Source organism: Melampsora larici-populina (genome assembly GCF_000204055.1).
Source record: "Melampsora larici-populina 98AG31 unplaced genomic scaffold MELLAscaffold_30, whole genome shotgun sequence".
Classification (NCBI taxonomy): Eukaryota; Fungi; Basidiomycota; class Pucciniomycetes; order Pucciniales; family Melampsoraceae; genus Melampsora; species Melampsora laricis-populina.
The window spans coordinates 315,806-338,506 of NW_006768794.1; the positions used below are offsets into that span (position 1 = coordinate 315,806).

The window sequence follows — 22,701 nt, forward strand, 5'->3', positions numbered from 1 at the left end:
ATTGCGGCCCATTGACTATGACACTTGATTCAAATTCCAGGGAGCGATACTGTCTTGGATGAACAAGAACCTCTGAATCGAACATCGAAATATAAGGTTCCACCTGGTGTCGCTCTGGAATACCCAAAGCCCAACCACCCTCAAATGACCATCATTGAATTGGCTTTAGTCATGGCCTTCCTCTATCTGTTTGGAAAGTTTGTCTCTGGAGTGTGGGCTGTTTTTTTTCTCGCGGTGTTTCTTACTTCATTGTTTTGACCTGCAAGCGAACTTTGTAGGTGTTCTATACTGGCCTCTTCCGCTTTCATTAATTATGTTTGCTTCCATTGTTTATATTTTGTAAATCTTCCAACCAGTTTTTCAAACAATCAAGTTCAGGAATTGGACGGTTGGGAAATAGCACTTTTCCCCGGACAAAGTACGGTTTTGCCTGTTATGAGTTGTTGACCGCAGGGGTATTTTGATCAAAGTTTGCCTCATCCTTACTCAAACCATGCCATGAATTCATGAATCACATGAAACCCTTAGGAAACCGGGTAGGAGAACTTTACACAGCCCACTTTAAACCTACCATCTCAGTGTAAAATAGACCCGGTGTGGAATTTGAAAAAGGCCTTGATTTTTGAATTTTGCACCATCTTTATTTCTTTTTGGTTGTTGTAAAATAACTCTGTGTGAAAATGGTGGTGTAAAAACGCAGGACCTCAGAGTGTCATGTCATTTTACACCAAGATTTTTACACAGAGAGGTAAAAAAAGTCAACTTGAAACCCCTAAAGAGTGGAACAATAGATTTTGCACCGGGTTAGGATACACCGGGGCTGGCATTTTGCGGTCAGTTCACAATGAGATGTGAAATTCATCTGTACCTCACAATCAAATGTAAACTTTGTGAACAGTTCACCATAAATATGAGACAAAAGAGACACTTTTTTGATTTGTTGTTGTTGTTGTGGTGTTTATATAAAACTATTCATTTTTGATGAGCATCATGATAACAAAGCGTTTGTTGAGTCATTCTATTACCTTTTTGTTATATCATCATATGATTGGATTGTTAGGATATAATGTGTAGTGTTTACTTTATATGGATTTCAAAAACGGCTGAAATTAACCAAAATTATGACCAAGACAGATCTTCAGAACCGTGAAGAAATTTGCCTGATGACTGTCATTCCCAAGATCTATTGAGTCTTGTTAGATTTGCTCATGACTCTGTTGAATGATTATTTGAATTCATCCTGATTTTTTCATTTGTTCTTTTGTCAAGTTCAATCGAAAATAACTCACAGCATTCTTGGAAGAACTCAAAGAGTTCTCAGTACGGCAACAGAGAAAACCATCATGATGACAGGACGGAGTACCTAGTGGTACACACGACAATAGGTCAAAATGAACAAGAAATAAAATGAAATGTTGGAAAAGACATTCAATTCTCTATATGTTAAATGCTTGTACAACCGTGGGACATGAGAATGGATTGATGATGAAAATAAAATACTACAAATCCTGAGAGTAATGAAAAGTGATGTCACGATCTTAAAAAGGACACATAATGCTCAAGCGTTCATTATCCTAGTAGTAACTATGATACAAACCCAAACTCAAGCTGCAGTACACGAGGTTTTTGATAAGTTGACAATCAGCAATGTAGGCTCTTTGATTCCAAAGCAGCCTTGTGGGGTTTTCCAAGAAGCGCCGTGACTAACAATCTCATTCAATTGTACCACATCTTTCTTTTTCTCTCTATTGTACACAACAGTTAATCCTGAGTGTGGCCAATAATTGAACCCGTGCTTCTTTTGATGAGCTGCCGTCAAAGTAGTATATCGAGAGATGTCAAACCAAATATGCTGGTCTAACCTTCCATCACAGCGTACAATTGTCATAAATATTTCATTAATTTTCCCCCAGACAAAACCTTTTTTGTTTTTGGAAAGATGTACTGGATAGAGAACTGTGCTGTTGCCAGGGTTTTTTTTTTCCGTTGAATACACTACATTTCGACACTTTACTGAAGGCAATTGATTGACCCATCTGGATATGACGATTGCATCTTCCTTGTGCTTAGATTTTTTGTAGATGTCAGTGGAAAGCACAGCCTCGTCGCCGTATATTTCTTTCATGCGACTCAGAAGAAGGAGGTGTGTATCATAATCCAGTGTTTCGTTCTTCTTCGGATTATACTTCAGATTTGGTGGACCACACTTTCCTTCTCGAAGGTAGGCAGAAGGACTTCCGTCTGTACACTTTGGTGAAATAAATTTTGAGACATTTGCTGCGGTTTGTTTAGGGAGCTGTTTGCATAGGTCTGGGAGTACACATCGCATATTTTGAGCCATTGTCCACTTATTCAGGATTGTGTACTCTCTAGAGCCTACCTCAAAATCAGTCAATCAGTCAATCATACCTTGTTTGAAGTAAGAAGGCAACAAATCTTTGAACTCACTATCATGGTTGTTAGTTGGAATTTTGGCCAATGATCCATTTGTTGCTTCAAATGACCAAGCAGTCCAGTAAGGTGCAGGACCGAAAACCCTGACTACCTGGGGAATGTGGAGTAACATGTGCAGATTTGGAGTAACTGAGAGTGCAGTAAATAGTTCAGAGAGTCCGTGTCGATAGCTTTTTATGTGGTGTTTCAAAGCCTCCAGATCTCTACTTTGTACCTCAAATCTACGCACAATTTTAAGGATACTGATCAGATGAAGAGCATTTCGAACAATTTTGTGATCTGTGATGGGTGAATTATGACCTTTCCTATTGAAGAAAAGTATAAAGGCCGGTATTATCATGATCTCGTATAGTATAACCCATTCATCTGCTTTCAATTTGCCACCTTTGCTTGATCCTACCGTCTTTGGCACTCTGCCAATCCAAGATGGGAGCAGGACCTGTCCTATAACTTCTCTCAGTGTATTCAGATGTTTCTTCTCGTTGAAGATATGATTGTACTCTTCATCAACCTCTTCATAATCAGAGAGCTCTTCTTCCTCCTCTTCATCCCCTGTCACTTCACCTGAGAATCCTGTGAAATGATGTGGTTTAGATTCATTGCCATGAGTTTCTTGATCAGCGTCAAGTGCAGTATCGTATTTGAGTGCCATCTTTCCGAATGCAAACGATAGATCGTCTTTTGTTGGATATAAGGTGTTGCTGCATTCAGAGTTTGATTCGGTTGAAATTTGATCACCGCTGCATTCTGATCCTTGAAACTCAGAATCATCATCATCGGAATCACCGTCATCAGAATCAAAATCTTTAAGCTCTTGCTCGAATGTGTCAGACTCATCCTCTTCTGCTTGGCTGGCTTCCTGTCGCGACGAGGTACTTCTGTTCTTTGACATCAATCCTAAGGCTTTTAGTCCATGATGGCGAAGTAAACCAAGAAAAATATTGTGCATAGGCTCTACTACAGTATGTATGGTTGGGTCGAAGTAAGGTAGTTCCCACAAAACTGTGTATCGGACTCCGTTTTCCTTGAAGAGTCGTTGTCGTTCCTTAACAGTCTTTGCATTTTTCCAGGCTAATGCTTGTGATTTGAGTTCATGCTTACATCGGCGCAGGGCATGGGGAATGTGCAGTAAATTTATGTTATGTTCTCCAATTCGACATAATGAGCAGAGATTCTTCTTTGAACTATGTCCTGCCATTCCTAAGACCTTTCGCATAGCTGGAAGATCACAGATAATTGGGCCCAACATCACTCGGATGACACGACCCTGTGTGGGATACTTTGCAGTGGAAGAAAACTTGACTCCTTTCCATAAAGTGTTGAGTTCGGCAACGAGAGGCTTTAGTACATTATTGATCTGGGTCATCTTGGGCTCAGATGGTCCAGGAATCAATCCAGAAAGGAAAATGTTTTCGGGAGAAGTACGTATGTGTGGTGGAAGATTGAGGCATACTAAAGCAACAGTACCAACAGAGTCTTGCTTGCCTGCGGCCTTGTTGCCCAGTGGATTGAACCAGTCGACATTGAGCGAAAAGACAAGATTTCCAGGTGAATTTGTGAATTGATCCCCATCGATCCCACGTGCCGAGCGCCACATATATCCGTGCCAAACATCATACATTGCTGAGCCATCTTCCAGCGCTTGTTTGCTGGATTCAAGGTGCTCTTCAATTTCAGGGCGGTTCAAGAAACGAGCTAACCATTCGGTGAAAGCAACTGTTGAGAAGTATCTATTCGCATGGTGATTTTCTTCATCTTCGCCAGCCTTTGCTTGTTTAAATAGAGGTTCATTGCACTTGCGACTTGAGCGGGTTTCGCGCCAACTACATTTATCCGGTGTATCACCCTCATAGTAAAGACGAAAGCACTTCGGACAGCAAAGAGTTCGCTGAATCGTTGGTTGAATTCTTAGATCTGTGAGGACAGTCCGAATGTCCTTTGGTGACCAACCCTTTGGGAATAAACCAGCTGTGTGATTACTGGAACTCGGTACTGAATTGTTCACGTGAAGGCAAAGTGTAGCAACTGCCATGCCAATATGCTCAAACAGATACAGACATACCATTACAAGGTTCATGGCTGTGGTCAGTGGGTCGAATTTTTTGAATTGATCATAGTAATTCATACTGTATTGACCTGCATTAACATGAAAAACAACTTGAATCAGGAAATATACTCTATAGGAGGAGAAATTGGCACGGTACTTGCCTGACTCTACGCTCATACCATCCCATTTTGGCTGAAAATGGCTACCGGTTTGTTTTCGACGTGGTGGATTGGCCATTTGCTTCAAATGTGATATGTCGAGATGTGAAATGGTCTTTTCAGCTGGAGGAATTTGAGTCGAAGAAGAATGTGAATCATCCACGACTATACCATCCACCGCATCAATGATACGGTCAGCTTGCAGGGTCGTAAGATTACTCTCCTTGGGCCCAGCCAGAAGGCTGCGGGTTTTTTTGATTGACGCTTGATGGGCTTTATAGGTTGTGGAACTGCGTTTCCATAAGCGTCCAGGTTGATCCTTGTCATTTGAAGATTCCAGGCAATTAACACAGCGACATCTGATGAGTGTCGAGGAGGTCATCACAGGGTGGGAGATATTGAAAGACGTTTGGATATCAAAAGGATCACAAAAGCTGGTCAAGATGGGATTTGTGAGAGCAAATGACTGGGGCGTAAACAAAACTAGGTGGCGGTATCAATTTAGTTGAGAGTGATAAAAAAACTAATATGATATTAATGTAGTGAGTATTATGTTGTTGTTTGATATCGAATGGAGGCAAATGAAACATGCAGAAAACCAAACATCTTATTTAAGAATCAAAATCTCAGTGTCTCATCACACGCGCTTGCCCACGATTCCAGCGTGAGCTGAACATATCTGAGGTTCATGAGGACCTATCAAGTTCATAATTTTGGAGAATGAGCAAAGAACAAGACGCGTCAAATGACACCATCCCTCGGTGATGTTGAGCCAATGTCCAGTACGTGGACGCCACGCAGCAGGTGATTTGAACGTCAGTTGAACATGTATGCCGTGTCACAAACATCGTCCACTCAGAAGCCAAAAGATTAAAAAATCTCCTTTCTTTCAGCAAAATCTTTATTTGTCCTACTTTATCTCTAACCTATCCCTTTGTATCTTACTCACCAAAACGGCCTCCCCAACAAAGGGGATCCAATTCCAACCCTTACCTTGAGAACCATTTCAAAAACCAAAACAATACCAATGTGGTTATGACTGACGTCCTATCATCAATAACTGATAACACGACTTCCAATGGGCTTTTCCAGAGTGTCATCGCGATTCTGAGCATCTTCATTGAAACATATCAAAGAGCTTGGAGAATAAATCAGAGCACACAAAGAGAAAGAATCAAAGCCACTGGCACCTCAAGACTAACCAATACATCTTCCCCCTAGAAACGTGAACTTCTCAAAAAGGTCACAATAGAATGTGAATTCGACCAATAGTTCACAGTAAAATGTCTTCTTCACAATCAGATGTGAATTTCTTCACAATGAAATGTGAACCGCTCAAAAAGTTCACAATGAAATGTGAACTTCTCAAAAAGTTCACCATAAAATATGAACTTCTCAAGAAGCTCACAATAAAATGTGAACTTCCGAAAAAGTTCACATTTTATGGTGAATGTTTTGAGAAGTTCACAATGAATTGTGAAATCCACAAAAAGTTCACAATAAAATGTGAAGTCCACAAATCTCAAGAACATCTCAATAATATGTGATCTTCCCAAAAAGTTCACAATGAAATGTGAACTTCTCAAAATGTTCACAATAAAATGTGAACTTCCGAAAAAGTTCACAATAAAATGTGAACTTCTGAAAAAGTTCACAATAAAATCTGAACTTGTCAAGAGGTTCATAGTAAAATGTGAACTTTAGATGGACTTCACAGGAAAATGAAGAAAGATTTTAGTTAATGTTTTCTCTTTGATGATTGTCAAGAGTGCTTTTAAAACAAACAATTGCTTGTTTCAAGTATTTTAGTGAATCCAAAAGTGAACATTTTCTAAAGTTGTTTTTGGTACATGTGCATTGTCAATTTCATTGCTTCCGGGGAGAAGTTCAGATTCAGTGCAGGAAATACGCACTCTTGACTTTAACTTGCTTTGCGGCTCAATTTCTCAATCCTTAACTTTAAAAGATACACAACAACTGTGAAATCCGAGGTGCTAGTTCATGAGGCCAGTTTCTATTCCAATGATATGACATTTTAGCATTCTTGAGTACATTGCTACCAATCAAATAGAGCAAAGATCTTGCTACAGAACAATTTTATCAATTAAAATCAAGAAAATTCACAATTTAATATTGTATGGAACTAATATAGTCACAATTGATGTTCTGGATCACATGTCACAGTAGTGGGTGGGTTTGTAACATGATCAACATCAGTATGTTTATTATCATAAGATGAATAGTCATAAAATGCATCCATACGAGTTTCACTACGATGACGCTCAGTAGAATAATTCTCTATCTCCAATAAAAGATTAATATGACTATGTGCTGGAGACGCTTCTATGAGTTGTTGCAGAACCACCTCATGAGCTCTACTACGTTGGTATTCGAGGCTGGCTGATTCTTGTAAATCGGTGAGTCGACAATCTAAGAGCTCAATTTCTTCCTTCATTTCTTCGACCAGGGTTGAGAGGTGCTCAACCTCACTAACTGGAAATCAAGAAGAAATCAGCTGGAAAGAAAAAGAACTTAGATTTGCCCGGAGAGTCATAGAACGAGCTGCATACCTTGTTTTATTTGTTGGTCAACAAGGATATGTGCGCTTAAGCGTTCCTCAAGAGCAGAAAGTGAAGTTCTGAGGGACGAAATCTTTGTTTCCAGAGCTGAAACTGCATCGGAGTGTTTGTAGAAGAAACGATAAAGGATTAGATATAACTTTTAAGAGTAGACAGTAGCACATCTTACATATATCTTCTGACCGCGTGTTTGACATATTTTTTGTCTAGAAAACTGGGTGATTACAGAGTTGTAAAACAGTCGATTGATGGATTCAATCCTGCTGGGGGAACGGCAAATTGGTTGTTGAACGTGAATTGGGATTTTAAGGGCTATCAGGCTAAAGAATAAAGTATTGTGGATGACACAAATCAGTCGCTATAGGATGTATTGGAGATATGTAGATGTACGTAAAAAATTACAGAAATAGGGACTATTTGATCTTCAATTATGATCACGACAAATGCTCAAACTGAAGCTGGACTTAATGTGGCTTTTACGTAAATATCGGGTGACATTTGTTTCTTCATCCTTCTATCAACCAATGAGGGTTGGTATTTGTGAGAAGACCGGTTTGGAGAGGTCCAAAACATACGTACATAAGCACCACTCTTGGGGCGTCAGTGCCCTCAGCACAAGTCAGCTTAAGTAAGCATCTCAAAAGGAATTGAATAAAGCTCATGAATCACTGTAGCTGTCTGTGCTGTCGGCCTATGTCTCTCGCCTCAGGTTGAGTACATGCCGACCAAAAGATCTTTGATCAGATATTCCATTTCATACCTGGGTCTGATCTTTCCTCAGATATGGCTCAGTGAACACGATCCAACTGGGGGGCAAGATCAGCAGCTGAGGCTCACCTCCAAAAAGGGGTTAAACTTATGCACTATCCTTTACAGACTTCCCCAGTTTTGACCTAAACAAGAATTTATAAATTAGAGGCAGCTGAGTTCAGCCTTTGTTGCACGAAGTTCTTTAGATGAGAGTATATCTACATAAAACCTCCAGTTGTGTTGGATGTTCACTTTGATCACCATCACACGCATTCCCAAAACTTTTAGATATCATAAGAGTTTTCTCCCTAGTTTCAAATATTCTTTGAGAGGATTTTCACGTCTGCCCAATTGTGATACAACATTGTCATACTGCCGATCACAGAGCAACCCATGGACCCAGCAGGGTAATCTCTAGTCTTCTCTCATGTTTCTTCGGTGGCACTTTGAGCATTAATCACGATCAGAAGATGGAACTAATGCACTCAAAATTGCATTGATATTTCCGTGCAGCTTTGTTTCAATGGCGCAAATGGAAGAAAATGCTGAACAACTCAGAAGAGCCCACATCACCCCGAATGAAGTGTCCGCTTTGCTGTTGGCCAGCCCGACTTTTAACCACAATCACCAGAATATTACGGGTGGAACTCTCTGTCAATCATGTAAGACAAACACAATTGAGTGGACTTATACAAAAAAAGGGAAAGGCACTTTGAATTTAGACATACTCTCTCCTTCAGATACACGCCAGTCCCGGGGTATAAAAAGGAAATTACAGGATCCTGAAGCTTCCAGCAATGGAATGCAAGGAGCCAAAATTAGCATCAAGAATCACAAGTCACGTATGTAGTCTCTACTCTGTTAATCATGACATCTCCGTTTCTCAAATCAATTGTCCAACCACAGCTCAAACACGGTCCAAAAAAAATAAAAAAACTTCCATAACAATACCTTCTGAGGGTATTTCAGCCGGGGAGCTTCATTTGATGTCAAATGTTTTACAAAAATTTCAAAGACACCTCGAGGCCGTATTGAATTTGGGTGAAAGACTTTCACATTTGGGAATTCTGCAACCTGGCGACACCCATTCAATAATTTCAAGCTTCCCTCAGGTCCAATCCCAGACGACGGGACAACTTAATTTGAGTTTTCAAACTATAGCAAAGCCATTAAATTTGTATCTGAGGGGATTAAAGCCCGTGAAACAGGTAAGTTATTTGCATATCTTTCCGCGGAGCGTCAGGAATTATAAAACACCATCAATGCAGTGATCTGACACATCTCTTATTTGTACTCAAAGGTGGCGGACCGAGATGAATACATCAATCTAGTCACAGCGTTTATGAAAAATTATATAGCTTTCAAGGATTGTGTTGAGTTGGCATTGAGCTCCGCAGAAAGATCATATTCAAAAGCAACTCAGCCGGTTCAAAATACCTTATCCAAGGTATCTGCTTGCAGTACAACTACTATCACAGCCCAAGATGACACAGAGTTGTCCAGTGAATCATCAGAAAGTGATTCCTCAGAGCTTATTGTCAGAATGCTGATCCCCAATATGAAATAATAATTTGGTAGCCTACCCCTGGCGTCTCAGGGAGCACTGTGTACAGACTGTTGTATATTCCTTCTTTAGAGTGAAAATAAAAAAATGTCAAATTTAGGAAGTTTATGAAAACATGAAGTTCAAATACACACCTAAATTTCTCTCCAGTTTTATCTTGGAAATGAATGTTGAAGACTTTTTTTGTTCATTTCAGGGAGTGTCTCACTTGATGTCATGCAACATTGATGATCATAAAGCATCAAAAAGATTCCATGAAGTTCTTTCAGATTCCCTAAATTGTCCTGTGATTTTTGTAATTCTCTTTCAAAAACACCAACTCCATTTCATCCTGTTGTGTTCTTGTCCAAAGCAACTATCATCAAGACTTTACATCAATTTGGCCTAGTTCAAAATGTGATCGCAGATCTCCAAAGGAGGCCTTTGTGTCCCAGCTTAGAATGACATATTCCTTCCTACTATAGAATAATCATTATATCATCAATATGTATTCTCTATTTAAAAACAATCTCATTTCTTGTTTGATTTTGTCATCCAGTTGCTTTCTCAAATTTCTATAATGTTTTTTTGTGCATAATGCTTCAAGGGTTTATGATTCTTTGGTCAAACTATCTATTTAAATAAGCCTGCCTATGATTGTACACACTCTCTCAGTTGAAATACTTTCCATGAGTGGAAAGACTGCTCTGACTAAATGCATTTTCCATGAGTTGAACTTCTGTATGAGTGCGGAGGAATACAAAGGCACTGATACGCAGTTGAAAAACTTCAAAGAATCAGGGCTGGGAAGTCTGTGACAGAGGCAAGTATGATTATAAAGGATTCCTATGTAATACCAGACTCCAGGAAACCACTAGCGCGGATATGAAATCACCTGGAAAACAACAACAAACACTGCTTCAATTTTTAGGCGGTGGCTTTTGTAACAGTCAGTCTAAGCACGTACTATCTCCTGGGTGAAGCAAAATATCAATCATATGGGAAGCTTACACCCTAAATTGGCTGATCATGAGTAGCCTGAGAAGCCAACAGTTGAGGATAGTCGCATGTTGGCGTAGGAAGATTAGAATTTTGATCTGTTGATTTAGGAGATGGTAGACTAATGGTGTCATGTACTTTGTTCAAGCTCCTGAAGGTGCAAAAGAGTCAGAAAACATTATTGAGGGACCGAATATCAGTCAGAACAAAGCAATGCTGATTTACTGGTGATACTCCTCCAATGCATCCAAGAATCCAAGGTCTTTCACAGCTTGGTTCAAGATATCCAGGCGATGCTCAACAGTAGCCTCTCCGGCCACCTTCCAGTTTTTGAGAACTGTGTGAAACTGACTAATGGCCTCTTGTTGTAATTGCATGTTGGTTGACTCCAGTTTTTGATAGGCTTTTCGTAGATTAGTCACCTGTTCTTGAATCAGAGATTGAGCCTGCTCTTTTTCAAGTCGTATTTCACAAATCTTGTTTTCGTAAAGGAAATTGTATTGCTTGATGAACGTGAAGAGGTGCTCTGCTGCAACATAGTATCGTCCGGTCCTGAGATATTGTAGAACCCATATATTGAAATTGGTAAAACGTTTTAAATTGATCTCATCTTGATACATTATTCTGATTGGAGATTCTTTGAATCCTGGAAGCGGGTGATGAAATAGTGCTTGAATGTAATGTGTGTTTTTCAGTTCGGAGGGAATTAAGTTATTGATCAGGGGCACCACCATCTCGACAAAGACTGTCTTCAAAAATTTGGGATTGTCTCTTTCTGGGCTAAGGATTGTAAGATGTGGTTTAAAGGCTTGAATGAAATTGTAAAGCTCGTCAGAGGTTACTTTTTCAAGTATATCAGAGGTTTTGATCTGGTTGGTAGAGGTGTCCACAACAAGATAATCAAGAAGGTGGATTGGAATGAAAACAGAGATTTGTTCAGGCGGAGCAGACATCATTTGACTTGAGTTGATGTTATGACAGTGATCCTTCCAGGAGGGATGAGCAAACTTGATTCACCAAGACAAGTCACATATTCTAGGGAGTGATTTCTTGGCCCTTTGTTCCCCTTTGACATATATTCTCAGTCAAAATTGGACAGATAAATACAAAGGAATTTTGCCCTACATACTAAGGGGGTTTCAAGTTGGAATTAATCATGGTTTGTACGGTAAAATGAATTCCCCTTGTAGCGTAAACTTACGCAAAATTGACAAAAATGAGGAAGCTTTTACGCCTCCTGTCTTTGTAAAACATAAACAGCTAGTTTTACAAGTCACCAGGGTTTTCAAGTTGAAGGTTTTTACACATTTTTATGCTATGTACAACAACTTGATCATTAGGGGGGCTCAGGTCAAAAAATGTTACTACTTTTATCACAAAAAACTTTTCCCAATTGCGTACAATTGGTAAAAGTTATACGACATCCCAATTTTTTTACGCAAAATTTGCGTAAATTTACTCCTCAGAAGGAGATCTGAACCAAAAAATTTCCAGTCCTTTTTTACGAATTGGGAAAACTTTTTACAGCACGGTACCGTCAAAAACTTTCCCCAATTTTTCAAGAAAAGGTCGCAAATATTTTGACTTGAGCCCCCTTATTGTTGTGAAGCATGTGTGTATTATAAAGCAGGACACCTTTGTAATTCTGTAAAGGGGGCATGGCAGAACGGATGAAGGACAGCTGACAGGAAAAATCAATCTCTTCTCACTTCAGTGATGAAGTTGTATTTTTTGCTCAACACAACAAAGATAGGTTCTTGATATATTTTGTTCCTTCAGCCACCTCAACTCCACAGTGTTTCAAAGAAAGAATGGAACCAAGATTATCACAGTACACATTTCTTTTGAACCTGCCAACTGACAAATAAAAAGTCAAACAAAATGTCCAATCTACTAGAGGAATTTTTCAATCAAAAAGTGAACCCCTCAAACATTATAAACCACCCAAGCAATTTGAAATTAAGTGAAGACTTTGCATTTCCATTCAGGATTCTTCACTTGTCCTCGAGATAGATCTCCAAGCCAAACTCAATCTGAGGGAGGGAGTTAAGCACTATGAGTGACCAGCCATAGATTCTTTTCAAGCTCCTACAAATAGGACATTTATATTGGGTTTGGTTTGCAAGAAATGAAAAGGATCAAGAATGAAAGAGACAAACTGACCAAATTGTGATCAGTTTGAACACGCTTGATTTACAAAAATAGCTAGTGATATCATAGAAGATCACATTCTTTAGCAATCTTATGGAGTTCCCATTTCATTGTGAACTTTTTGAGGAATTTATGTTTTATTGTGAACTTTTGGTGGAGTTCAGATTCAGTATTTGTTTGCTGAAAATTTATGTCCTTAGACTTCTACTTCTATTTTGTGAGAACTTCATCTGAAGTTCATATTTTGCTGTGAACTTTTTGAGAAGTCCATATTTAATTGTGAACTTTTTGAGAAGTTCACATTTAATTGTGAACTTTTTGAGAAGTTCACATTTAATTGCAAACTTTTTAGGAAGTTCACATTTTCTTGTGAACTTTTTGTCGAGTTCACATTTCATTGTGAACTTTTTGAGAAGTTCACATTCTAATGTGAACTTTTTCAGAATTTCACATTTCACCGTGAAGCATTTGTGGAGTTCCCATTTGGTATTTGTTTGCTGATAAAATTATCTTGAAAGCTCACATTCTTGCCACATTCCATAAGAGACTTTTGAATGGATCTACACCCTCAACATACCATTCATTTCCATTTCAATCACTTTCATCTCGAATTCACTCTTCATGGGAGTGAATAGTTTGAATTTGTTAGTTTCTTTTCCATATTTTATAAAGATTGGGACAAGTGAAGCACCCAGCTTGAAACTACGCGGGGCTTTTGAACTTGTTGACCACTTCCCTGCCAAGATTAGAACACCATCAACACAGATTCATCCGGGCTATACTTGAACTTCGTCTGCAAGAATCGACCAGAATCCTCAAGCAGCCCAAAGCCTTCAAATGCATCAAAAAGTTCTGTAGTTTTGTACGCACAGAGATAGTTACCCAGCGGTTTACTTTTCCCCGCAGGGGAGGTCGTTGGGAAGATAATCACCAAGCCTCATGTAGTTTTATACGCACGCGCGTAGTTTTACGTTGAGACAGCCGCCCCGTTTCCTTTTCTCCACAGGGGACGTCTTCCGGAAGATAACGACAAAGCCACCTTAATGGGGGACAACAACATCCCTTTAGCAGCCTCAGTCGTTTTATACACACGTGCGTAGTTCCACGTTGAATCAGCCTCCCCGTGTCTTTTTCTCCACAGGCGACCTCACAATAATTAAAGAAAACTCATATGTAGCACGCATCACGTTTTTTTCGACTTGAAAGCCTTCTGCGGACAAACAGAAGATTCTCTTGAAACAAAGTGGATATTGAATCAAGTGGGTATAACAGGGGTCCTTTACTGCTTAATCCAACTTCCTAGAGGTTTTCAATCGACTGTAACTCCAGCAATTTTTTTTCTATACGCCTCTGCCATTAACAACTTAATCATTCATCCATTTTATCGTTCCTTGAATCCAAAGATACATTGATCGATTCAACCAGGTATCACTTCTACCTTTTATCATCTTCAAATTAACACTTTTCTGATCATTTCACAATCGCTCATCATTTGATTAGTATACAGCATTCTTCAAAGTTTCTTATCACCTCATATCTTGATTACTTTTCATTGCTCAGAAGGTAAATGATGTTTACCGCTCACTTTCCTCTCTTTCTATGTCTTGTTCCCTTGCATCACTACCTCTCAAATTTTTGGCTAGTACTTCAGTGCGTCTTGGACATTTTTAAAGTATCCCAGATGTCCAAGACCTTCATTACTGCTCCAAGATTTTTCGTTTGGTACTTGCATACATCTAGGACATCGTCCAAAGTAGCCAAACATCCTTATCTCCTTTTATGACCTATTTGAATATCTTCCTTTGGTACTTTGGTATCTCTAGGGATTTGTTCAACTATTTGTAAATGAATCGATCAGTGATTTTTTTCATACGTCTATCGCAATTCACATTTGAAACTTGAATGCCATCTAGCTAACATCGGGTATTTTGATTTTTCCAGATGGGTAAAAATCCTTCTCAACTCGCATCACTTGCCCGAAAGCAGGCCGAGAAGCGTCAGGAAAAGAAAGACCTACACGCGGATTTTCGACGTTCTATTGTTCAAGATCAACACGGTGCACCAACTACAGCCAAAGTTCTTCATGTCCTACCTAATCGCCCTGATCTTAAAGAACGTATCATCTCATACGGTCATGTCATCCTCGTTGACGGGGAAACTGGGGAATTTATCGCCAGCATCTTTACACTTCACAACAATGACAACAACCAAAATCTCCGAGATCAATTTGATTGGGCAACAAAACTGCTCTACCACCATGGACTTGCTCGCAACAAGTGTACGATCAACAAAGCTGCTGAAGCTTTAGGGCAAGCCAAGTCTGGGGAGATGTATCCCATTGGTTCTCGTGGTGGCACCGATAAAGGAAAGTCTGCAGGTAAGCTTGTTGATTATTATTGATTCGTAAAACCCTTGACTGATATTTATCAATCTCAGGTGCCTATGTACTCAATACAAATACTCGAAGCGACCCGCACCTTATCATGCAAGATATTCAACGGATGAAACTTCTCCCTACTATTGATAAATTCATCTCAAAACTCTTCGCGAACCTAGTATTTTCCCAATTCAAAGCAAATCTTGAACTTGGACAACAATATGGTGTCTCTTGGGCTTCGCCAAAGGTTCTCAACACATCTTCCAAATCTAGCGTTGGTTCCAATCTGGTCATCACGCGAGACGAATTTGCTAATGAATTGCATGAAGATCCAGACGCATCCGGATGTGCCATTGGCCTTTTCTGTTTGATGGAACGTGACTCTGGCAACGTAATCTACCCCAACGACAGCGATACACCTCCACCTTTCCACATTGAAGGCGCTTATTTTCACCTTGACAAGTACAATACAAAGATACGTTTGAGTCATTTGCCAAAGGTGGTAGTCTGGAACACAAAGACATTACACCATAGCTCACATTCTCAGACCCTCAACGTATTTGGTGAACGGGTCACTCCAGAAGATGCCAACTTAACCAATTTTGGATCTTCTGTTCAGATTTCAAAAACTATTGTCGATCGAATCAAAGGTATGAATAAGAAGGCAGCTGGTATGTCTGATAAGATGAAGGAGACTTTTAAGAAGCAGCATGTAAAAGATTATGCAGAAGAGATTACCTCAAGATTGACCGAACTCAAGACCGCAAAGAAACTCGACCCTTTGATTGAGGCACAAATCAAGGCCGGTCTGAAGAGTCTTGAGCAATACTAATTAGCGTGAAGCATTTGTTCTCTCTTTTCTCAATCATACTTTTCTTTAGCTCTATGTGATTCCGGGACTTCTTGTTCTCTTCCTCTCACATTCCCTACTTTTACTTCAGGCTGTTGATTTTTGCGGTATCCTTTTCTAAATCTCACAACACGATTTATCCAAGCGTCTTCCTTTTTGACAACATCTAACACCACATTATTGAAATTCATTCTCCTTCAATCATGCTTTTGTTTTTTACAAGTGATTCCACGACTTGTCTTGATATAACCATCTTACTCACTCTCTGGCTCATAGTGTTTTTCAAAAACACTTGTAGGTCAACTCACTTTGAATCTGAGAGTGCACCCGAAGTGATTCTACTTGTAGTTTCCAAAGTACAGAATAACGTGAGATTTACAAATTATGTATGCTCAATTTAATTGAGATCAATATGCCTTTTCAAAAGTGTAAACAAATATTTGAGGAAAGTATTGTGAACCATCCAAGAAATAGCAAAACAAAATGAAATTCTAAGGACTTAATTTTTCCAAAAACAAATATCAAATGTGGATTTTTTCAAAGTTGACATGTTGTTGTGAACCGTTTATGGAGTCCATATTACTTTATGAATGACTCTAGCTCTTTGGAACATCTTGCAAACAACATTATACACAGCCTTCTCCCTTGCTATGGAACCTTTTATAATCTTCATCATGAGCTCAATATACCATTTTCCTCTTGATAAAGGCGATCTAAACACGTAGGTCCTTAGCTCATCACATGGTTTTGATTTTGGCTCTCTGACCTTATTGAGAAAGATTTCTCATGATGAAAATCAAATGTACATACATATAGCAGAAGTTAAATGTTACTACAGTTTAGTATCTATTAATTCAAAGCAAACGGACAAGGTTAAAATGATTCACTTATCCAATCAAATCAAGCGAAGTTGATATGAGTTATCTTTTTTTGGTTCAATTTATCATACACGACTGCCACATTTAACCCATTCAAATTTACTGAAGTTCTACCTACTAAAGTTGAATGTATCTGATTTCATATGACGTGCATCATGTGGGAATCGAACAGCGACTTCCCGCGTACGCTATATCAAGTGCAAAACTATACCTATATCTATTGTTGAATTTTTCCTTTAGTACTTCAGTGCGCCTAGGAAATCTTCCCCCCTCTGTGTACATCAACAGCTGCTGGCAACTGCCGGTGATCAGGAAAGGATGTACTAAGGTTAGTGTGATGCATATCCAACTTGTTTTAACACTTTTTGTAAGACACTTTTTGACTCAAACGAAAACACTCAAATGTCTCAAAAGTTCGTAGTTATCTCACAATTCCCACAAACAACTTCTCACATTTACAAAATCAGACCATATCAATCAATGGTCTCCTCACCAAAAATTTGACTTATCACCAAAGATCAATTACCAGAAGAGTAGCATATATGTATTTATTATCTATGTACATCTGTTTTCAAAAATAATGTCATGGTGCGTTTTTTTATTTTTTGTTTTCATCGCAAGCCACGTCAATACAGGCAATACAGGCTCTACCCAGGACCACGAGTGGTTCAGGACAAACCCCGGGGCAATGTCGATGATTTGTGGATCGGTATTCTTTGGTCCCATCCCCTACCCAATTCCGATTGCAACATCGAAAACTTTCTCCTCCCAACATCCACATCCTCCTATCACATCCAGACCGAATCTATCACACCTCCAATCCGATCCCGCATCGTCTCTACCCCATCCTACCCGATCTTACCACGTAAGCCAACGTTTTCTACTTGGTTCGATAACTGGAAAGGTCAGCTATCCCCACTACCCGTTTCACCCCTCCACATCACATCATTGACACTGACATGATCGATTTGCGTACTTACAGAATGGCCAGAGTTCCCAGAATGCGAGGCGGCAAGTACGAAGCCAGCGTCAAAGTCTTAGCCATGCAGCACCTTAAGGACGGCAAGACGATCACTCAGGTTCAAGCCATTCTGAAATCACCGGTCACCTCGCGCACCATCTCGCGATGGCAAGCCTTGTATCGACGGACGGCCTCCGTGGTTCGTAATCCTGATGAATACGAAACGTTGGGAAGGAACCGGAGGTTAACAGATAAAATAAAAAAACGCACCATGACATTATTTTTAACCCTTCATCTGTTACCCCTTCCTCATCGATTCCAACCAGTTCTAGTCATCCTCGTCATCATAGAAGACCATCTTGGAACACTTTTCTAAGACACTCATTCTCCCCTAGTCGATCATCTAATCGATCATCTATACCTTGTTTCGATACGCCTGTTTCAACTCCTGATCAAACTCATCATCGAAAAAAGTCCAACTCACAAGTCTTACTTCTCATCGATTTACAATCTCCACTTCCTTCTCTCAATTCAACGATCACTACCATTCAATCATCTAATTCTAATTCACCATCTACTTCTGATATCATTCAAAACAGCTCTACTACTTCATCACCTTCACTCTTAACTGATTCTCATCTCATTCAAGATCAAACAGAAGATCTTTCATCTCACTCTTCAAATTAACCTAACACACTCACTTCACTTCATTCGCATTCTACTACTACTGATCACTTATGATCTACTCTCTCTCCATCTAACCCACACCTTACCAATAACACTCTTTCTTCTTCGCCATCTTTGGAACATGTTCATGAAGAACATGAACATAATGAGGAAACAGGTCTGGGACTTGACCTATCCTCAACACAACAGGTACGTGCATTCATCTATTCTATCTATTGATCCACCCTTCCAACTTGTATTGATTCATTTTCTATAGATCAAAGCTCTACCGAATTCCGACACACCAACAGCTACAACGGCTCGTCCGACATCTGGAGTTCAAGTTCCCACGCGAAGAATATATGTACAACGGATGGTGGTTGCTAGGAACGTACCTGATCAATCAATACCCAAGCCACCACCTTGTCCTTCAGAACAAGCTGAGCGTCCTCAAACTTCAAACCAAGATCAAGTGATCTCTAACACGGTATCCGATGATCAGAATCAGGAATCGACCAATCAGACACCGAGTGGCAATCGATCAAGTGTGTCGATCAAACAAGCTACCATGATTTCACGACTTTTATCTGTTGCTGCAGCTGCAACTGCTTCTTCTCTATTACCTAACTCGATTAATCCAGATGGAACGACTATCTCTAACGCCACCCCTCCTATAGATTGAAGAAGAGGAAACTAGAGAGAATAGATCAAGTGAACCAACCACGCAAGGACCCTCATCGCCTCCCCAAGAACCAAGATCTTGGTTAATATTCGTTTTAGCAGGACTTTATCCTCCATTGTAAGTGTGATCCTTTCAATCCAACCTTTTGTTTCAATTTGAACGGAGAAATTGATTTGGTTCCTTTTGACAAAAAAAACCCATAGACATCTAATCTTTAATACACCAACTGAATATATTCCAGAAGGAAATCAACCATTAGGAGAAACAGATTCAGAAACTTGACAAAATTTACAACATAATAATCAATTAGATTATGAAACGATGATGAGATTAGCATAATTGATTGGAGTACATAAACCTATGACCGTTACAGCGACTGAAATTGAAAATGCTGATTTAACTTTGGTTCAATTTAAACATGAGATTATTCAATGAGTTTTGAGGGATGGTGATGTATTGGAATATATGATTGAGAAATGTTTAAGTAAGTGTTTTTATCAAATTAATCATGTTTTTAGTTTTTGGAGATGGGATTTGAGATTGATTTCGTTTTGATTTTGTTTAGTTTGTTTAGAAGATTATGTCGAGGATGAAACATTAAGATTATTGAAATGTAAACATTTGTTTCGTAAGTGAGTACCTTGATTTTTTTTGACCCTTTTTTTTGAAAAGTGATCAACTTCAATTCATTCCCACTAATGATTTTTTGGTTTCTTTTTTTAGGAATTGTGTAGATCAATGGCTTATGACTGGTAGTGCTACTTGTCCAACTTGTAGAGATATAGCTGTTTAATTCAAAGAAAAGAAGAAAAAAACAATACAAGAAAGTTCAATTTTTTCATGTTTATTACTCTATTTTAAAAAACAAAAATCTCAACTCATTTTAACTTCTTTTTCTTTCATTTTTGTCTTCATCTTTTAAAAATTTCTTTTTTTCCTTAAAATTATATATGTTTGTTTGTGTTTTTTCCTTTTCATTGATCTTTCATTAACTAAATATGTGTTTGTTTGTTTTGTTTGTTTTTTGAAAGAACTATATGTGTGTGTGAATGTGAATGTGAATGTGTTTGTGATTTGTGTGTGTGAATTGTGATTTTGTAACTTGATAGATATATTATTTTTTATATAAACCAAATTATATAAGTGTTTCAGAAGGAGAAAAAAAGAAGAGGAGGAAGGGGATGGTTAAAATTGGGTGAATCCGTTGACCCAGGGACTTTATTTTCTTTCTCTTTTTTTTGAAATTTTTTTAATTCATTTGTATGTTCACTGTGTATGTTTTCAGAAAAAGAAATCTATTGAAAGAAAGAAATTTGAGATCACTACTCTTTTGAGCCTTTTATCTGAAAATCAGCAAATGTTTTTATGAGTTTCCCGTCTTTCTTTTGGGTTCTTTTATAGGGTTTGTTCGGTTGACGAAATCTTTGTTTGAATAGGGAAATCATACATATGTAACTTCTTTCCTGAGTTTTCTTTTCACAAAATGTCTTCTGAATTTCAACTGCTCACGGGATCTTCTTCAATTTCAATTGGTGATATATCAGTTTTATGTGGAATACGATCTGAAGTATCTGAACCAACTTTTATGATTTCAAATGAAGGTTATACAAGTAAACAAAATGCATCACTAAAAGGAACAATTTCTTATCTCCTTTTTTGATTTGGGTGTAGTACCTAATTATATCTAGCCCAGAGGATTTAGTTCTTCAAAATCAAGCAACATCAAATCAATGATTAAATGTCAAACCAAGTCAAGAATGTAATGTATTGTGAATTCCTTCAAACTTCTTCAAACCACTAGCACATTGAGAAACTGACTTCCTTTTTCCACTATTTTCAATAGTGTCAACAAAAAACCAATCCTGTTTGAATGAAAGATCAGAAATAATCAATTTAAGCCATTGGTAATTGAATTAGAGAATTAGTTTGGGTGATCTTTTGAGACTTGATATATGTCTATCAAGTGATGGAAATATTTCACACCATTCAAGTATTCCAATAAAGCAAACACTTTTACCTGAAGCTTATGCACTTGGTCTGGCATCTCCAGTCGTGATTTCCACTTGGAGCTTTAAACCCAGTCCATCTGGTACAGCTTCTGGTAGGCAGGTCAATCCACCATGAATATGCTGGGACCGGGAGGGCCAATTTGCCTTGTATGATCATGAGGAACATGATCCAACATGTGTAAATTGATAGCTGGTCCTTCATCAGTAATCTTAGTAGGGAGTCCATTATGCGTATTTCATGCATAACACAAATTGTGAACTTCACAAAAGGTTCACGATGAAATGTGAACCATTGGAAGTTCACAAAAAATTGTGAACTTTGCTAAAGGTTCACAATTTTTTGTGAACTTCAGATAAAGTTCACAAAGAAATGTGAACTTCCAATGGTTCATATTTTATGTATAATACAAAGTGTACAGCTTCTTGTTAGCAGGTGTACACATTTCCAAAAGTTATCATTTTAAATTGAGATCAATTCACAAATCATATCACTATTTTGGTTCTTAATTATCACTTAGCCCTGCTCCTTTGATGTACACTAAGCCTGGATGAGAGAAAGTGACCTACCAGCAGTTGCATTGCTAAATAGGTGAGTACTGCTAGTGTGTCTTCAATTGTGCAAAACATGATTTACAATAAGTTAAGATCCCTGTTCTTTTAAACTGCAATCCTTTTACATGCTTTTGTCAACATTTGTAACACCTATGTGATATTGAATGCATTCTTGTCCTGTGGATTTGTTATGTGCATATATAAAACCAAAACTTTACACTGGTTTCAATGTGTCTGGATGAACTTTAGAGAGAAATGAGAGTTGATTGTGATTGAGTGAATGAAAATTTGGGTTCAGCAGAAAAACAGGAGAAACCAGAATCACACACTCATCCTCTTGAACACAGCACAGAAAAGGACCAGGAGGGGCAAACAAGAAAGAACAAAAAGATGTATCAACGTAATCTCAGGTCTTTGAACCCCTTAATTCATGATTTCAAATCTTCACCCCTTTCTTCACCTTGCATTTAACCACAAATTTCTGAATCCCACTATTATAACCAAGATGTATCAACGTAATCTCAGGTCTTTGAACCCCTTAATTCATGATTTCAAATCTTCACCCCTTTCTTCACCTTGCATTTAACCACAAATTTCTGAATCCCACTATTATAACCAAGCACTAGATAACTACAATAGAGAAAATGATTGTAAGTGACTTCGTTAGGATCATTGGCGTTGGTGAGTTTGTTTTGAGTTCTGAAGTTTTTATTGGTGTCGCACCAATCCAAGATGTAAGTGGTGAGATTCAAACATGTTTTTTTCAATTTCTTCCTCAGTCAATTTCTTGGTCTTGTAATCTTTCACTTTGCCATAGTCATGAAGCTCAAGAGAGCAAAGAACTTACTTCATTGATTGACACCATTAAATAAAGCTATCGTCAGTAAGCTCATCAGAGACCTTATATTTCCAGTTTGTTCAGAGCATCCTTACGCTTTTTCTAAAACAAGAGGAAAATCTCAAGTAGAAAGGATCAACATGCTTCCTTCAGTCTCCAATCACTTTGCTTTGACTATGTAGATGGCTATCTTTTCTGAGGTTTACT

General features: G+C 38.5%; 6 protein-coding genes across 6 annotated transcripts; 3 read left to right on the forward strand and 3 right to left on the reverse strand.

Moving 5' to 3' along the window:
* Positions 1-1,603: 1,603 nt before the first annotated feature.
* Positions 1,604-5,041, reverse strand: MELLADRAFT_108543 (uncharacterized protein; the record flags this gene model as incomplete). Its single annotated transcript, XM_007412413.1, has 3 exons — positions 1,604-2,376; positions 2,449-3,357; positions 4,282-5,041. The coding sequence occupies 3 exons, from the start codon at positions 5,039-5,041 to the stop codon at positions 1,604-1,606; spliced, it is 2,442 nt and encodes an 813-aa protein (XP_007412475.1).
* A 1,770-nt stretch (positions 5,042-6,811) lies between these two features.
* On the reverse strand, positions 6,812-7,435 carry MELLADRAFT_64961 (uncharacterized protein; the record flags this gene model as incomplete). The annotated part of the gene is made up of 3 exons (XM_007412412.1): positions 6,812-7,152; positions 7,230-7,331; positions 7,408-7,435. The coding sequence occupies 3 exons, from the start codon at positions 7,433-7,435 to the stop codon at positions 6,812-6,814; spliced, it is 471 nt and encodes a 156-aa protein (XP_007412474.1).
* A 1,076-nt stretch (positions 7,436-8,511) lies between these two features.
* On the forward strand, positions 8,512-9,555 carry MELLADRAFT_108545 (uncharacterized protein; the record flags this gene model as incomplete). Its single annotated transcript, XM_007412315.1, has 3 exons — positions 8,512-8,830; positions 8,958-9,196; positions 9,289-9,555. The coding sequence occupies 3 exons, from the start codon at positions 8,512-8,514 to the stop codon at positions 9,553-9,555; spliced, it is 825 nt and encodes a 274-aa protein (XP_007412377.1).
* Positions 9,556-10,751: 1,196 nt separating this feature from the next.
* Positions 10,752-11,483, reverse strand: MELLADRAFT_64963 (uncharacterized protein; the record flags this gene model as incomplete). The annotated part of the gene is made up of 1 exon (XM_007412411.1): positions 10,752-11,483. The coding sequence occupies one exon, from the start codon at positions 11,481-11,483 to the stop codon at positions 10,752-10,754; it is 732 nt and encodes a 243-aa protein (XP_007412473.1).
* A 3,139-nt stretch (positions 11,484-14,622) lies between these two features.
* On the forward strand, positions 14,623-15,890 carry MELLADRAFT_89458 (uncharacterized protein; the record flags this gene model as incomplete). Its single annotated transcript, XM_007412316.1, has 2 exons — positions 14,623-15,058; positions 15,118-15,890. The coding sequence occupies 2 exons, from the start codon at positions 14,623-14,625 to the stop codon at positions 15,888-15,890; spliced, it is 1,209 nt and encodes a 402-aa protein (XP_007412378.1).
* A 2,680-nt stretch (positions 15,891-18,570) lies between these two features.
* On the forward strand, positions 18,571-19,095 carry MELLADRAFT_108547 (uncharacterized protein; the record flags this gene model as incomplete). The annotated part of the gene is made up of 2 exons (XM_007412317.1): positions 18,571-18,591; positions 18,691-19,095. 2 exons carry the CDS (start codon positions 18,571-18,573, stop codon positions 19,093-19,095), a joined length of 426 nt encoding a protein of 141 aa, XP_007412379.1.
* Between the last annotated feature and the right edge of the window lie 3,606 nt (positions 19,096-22,701).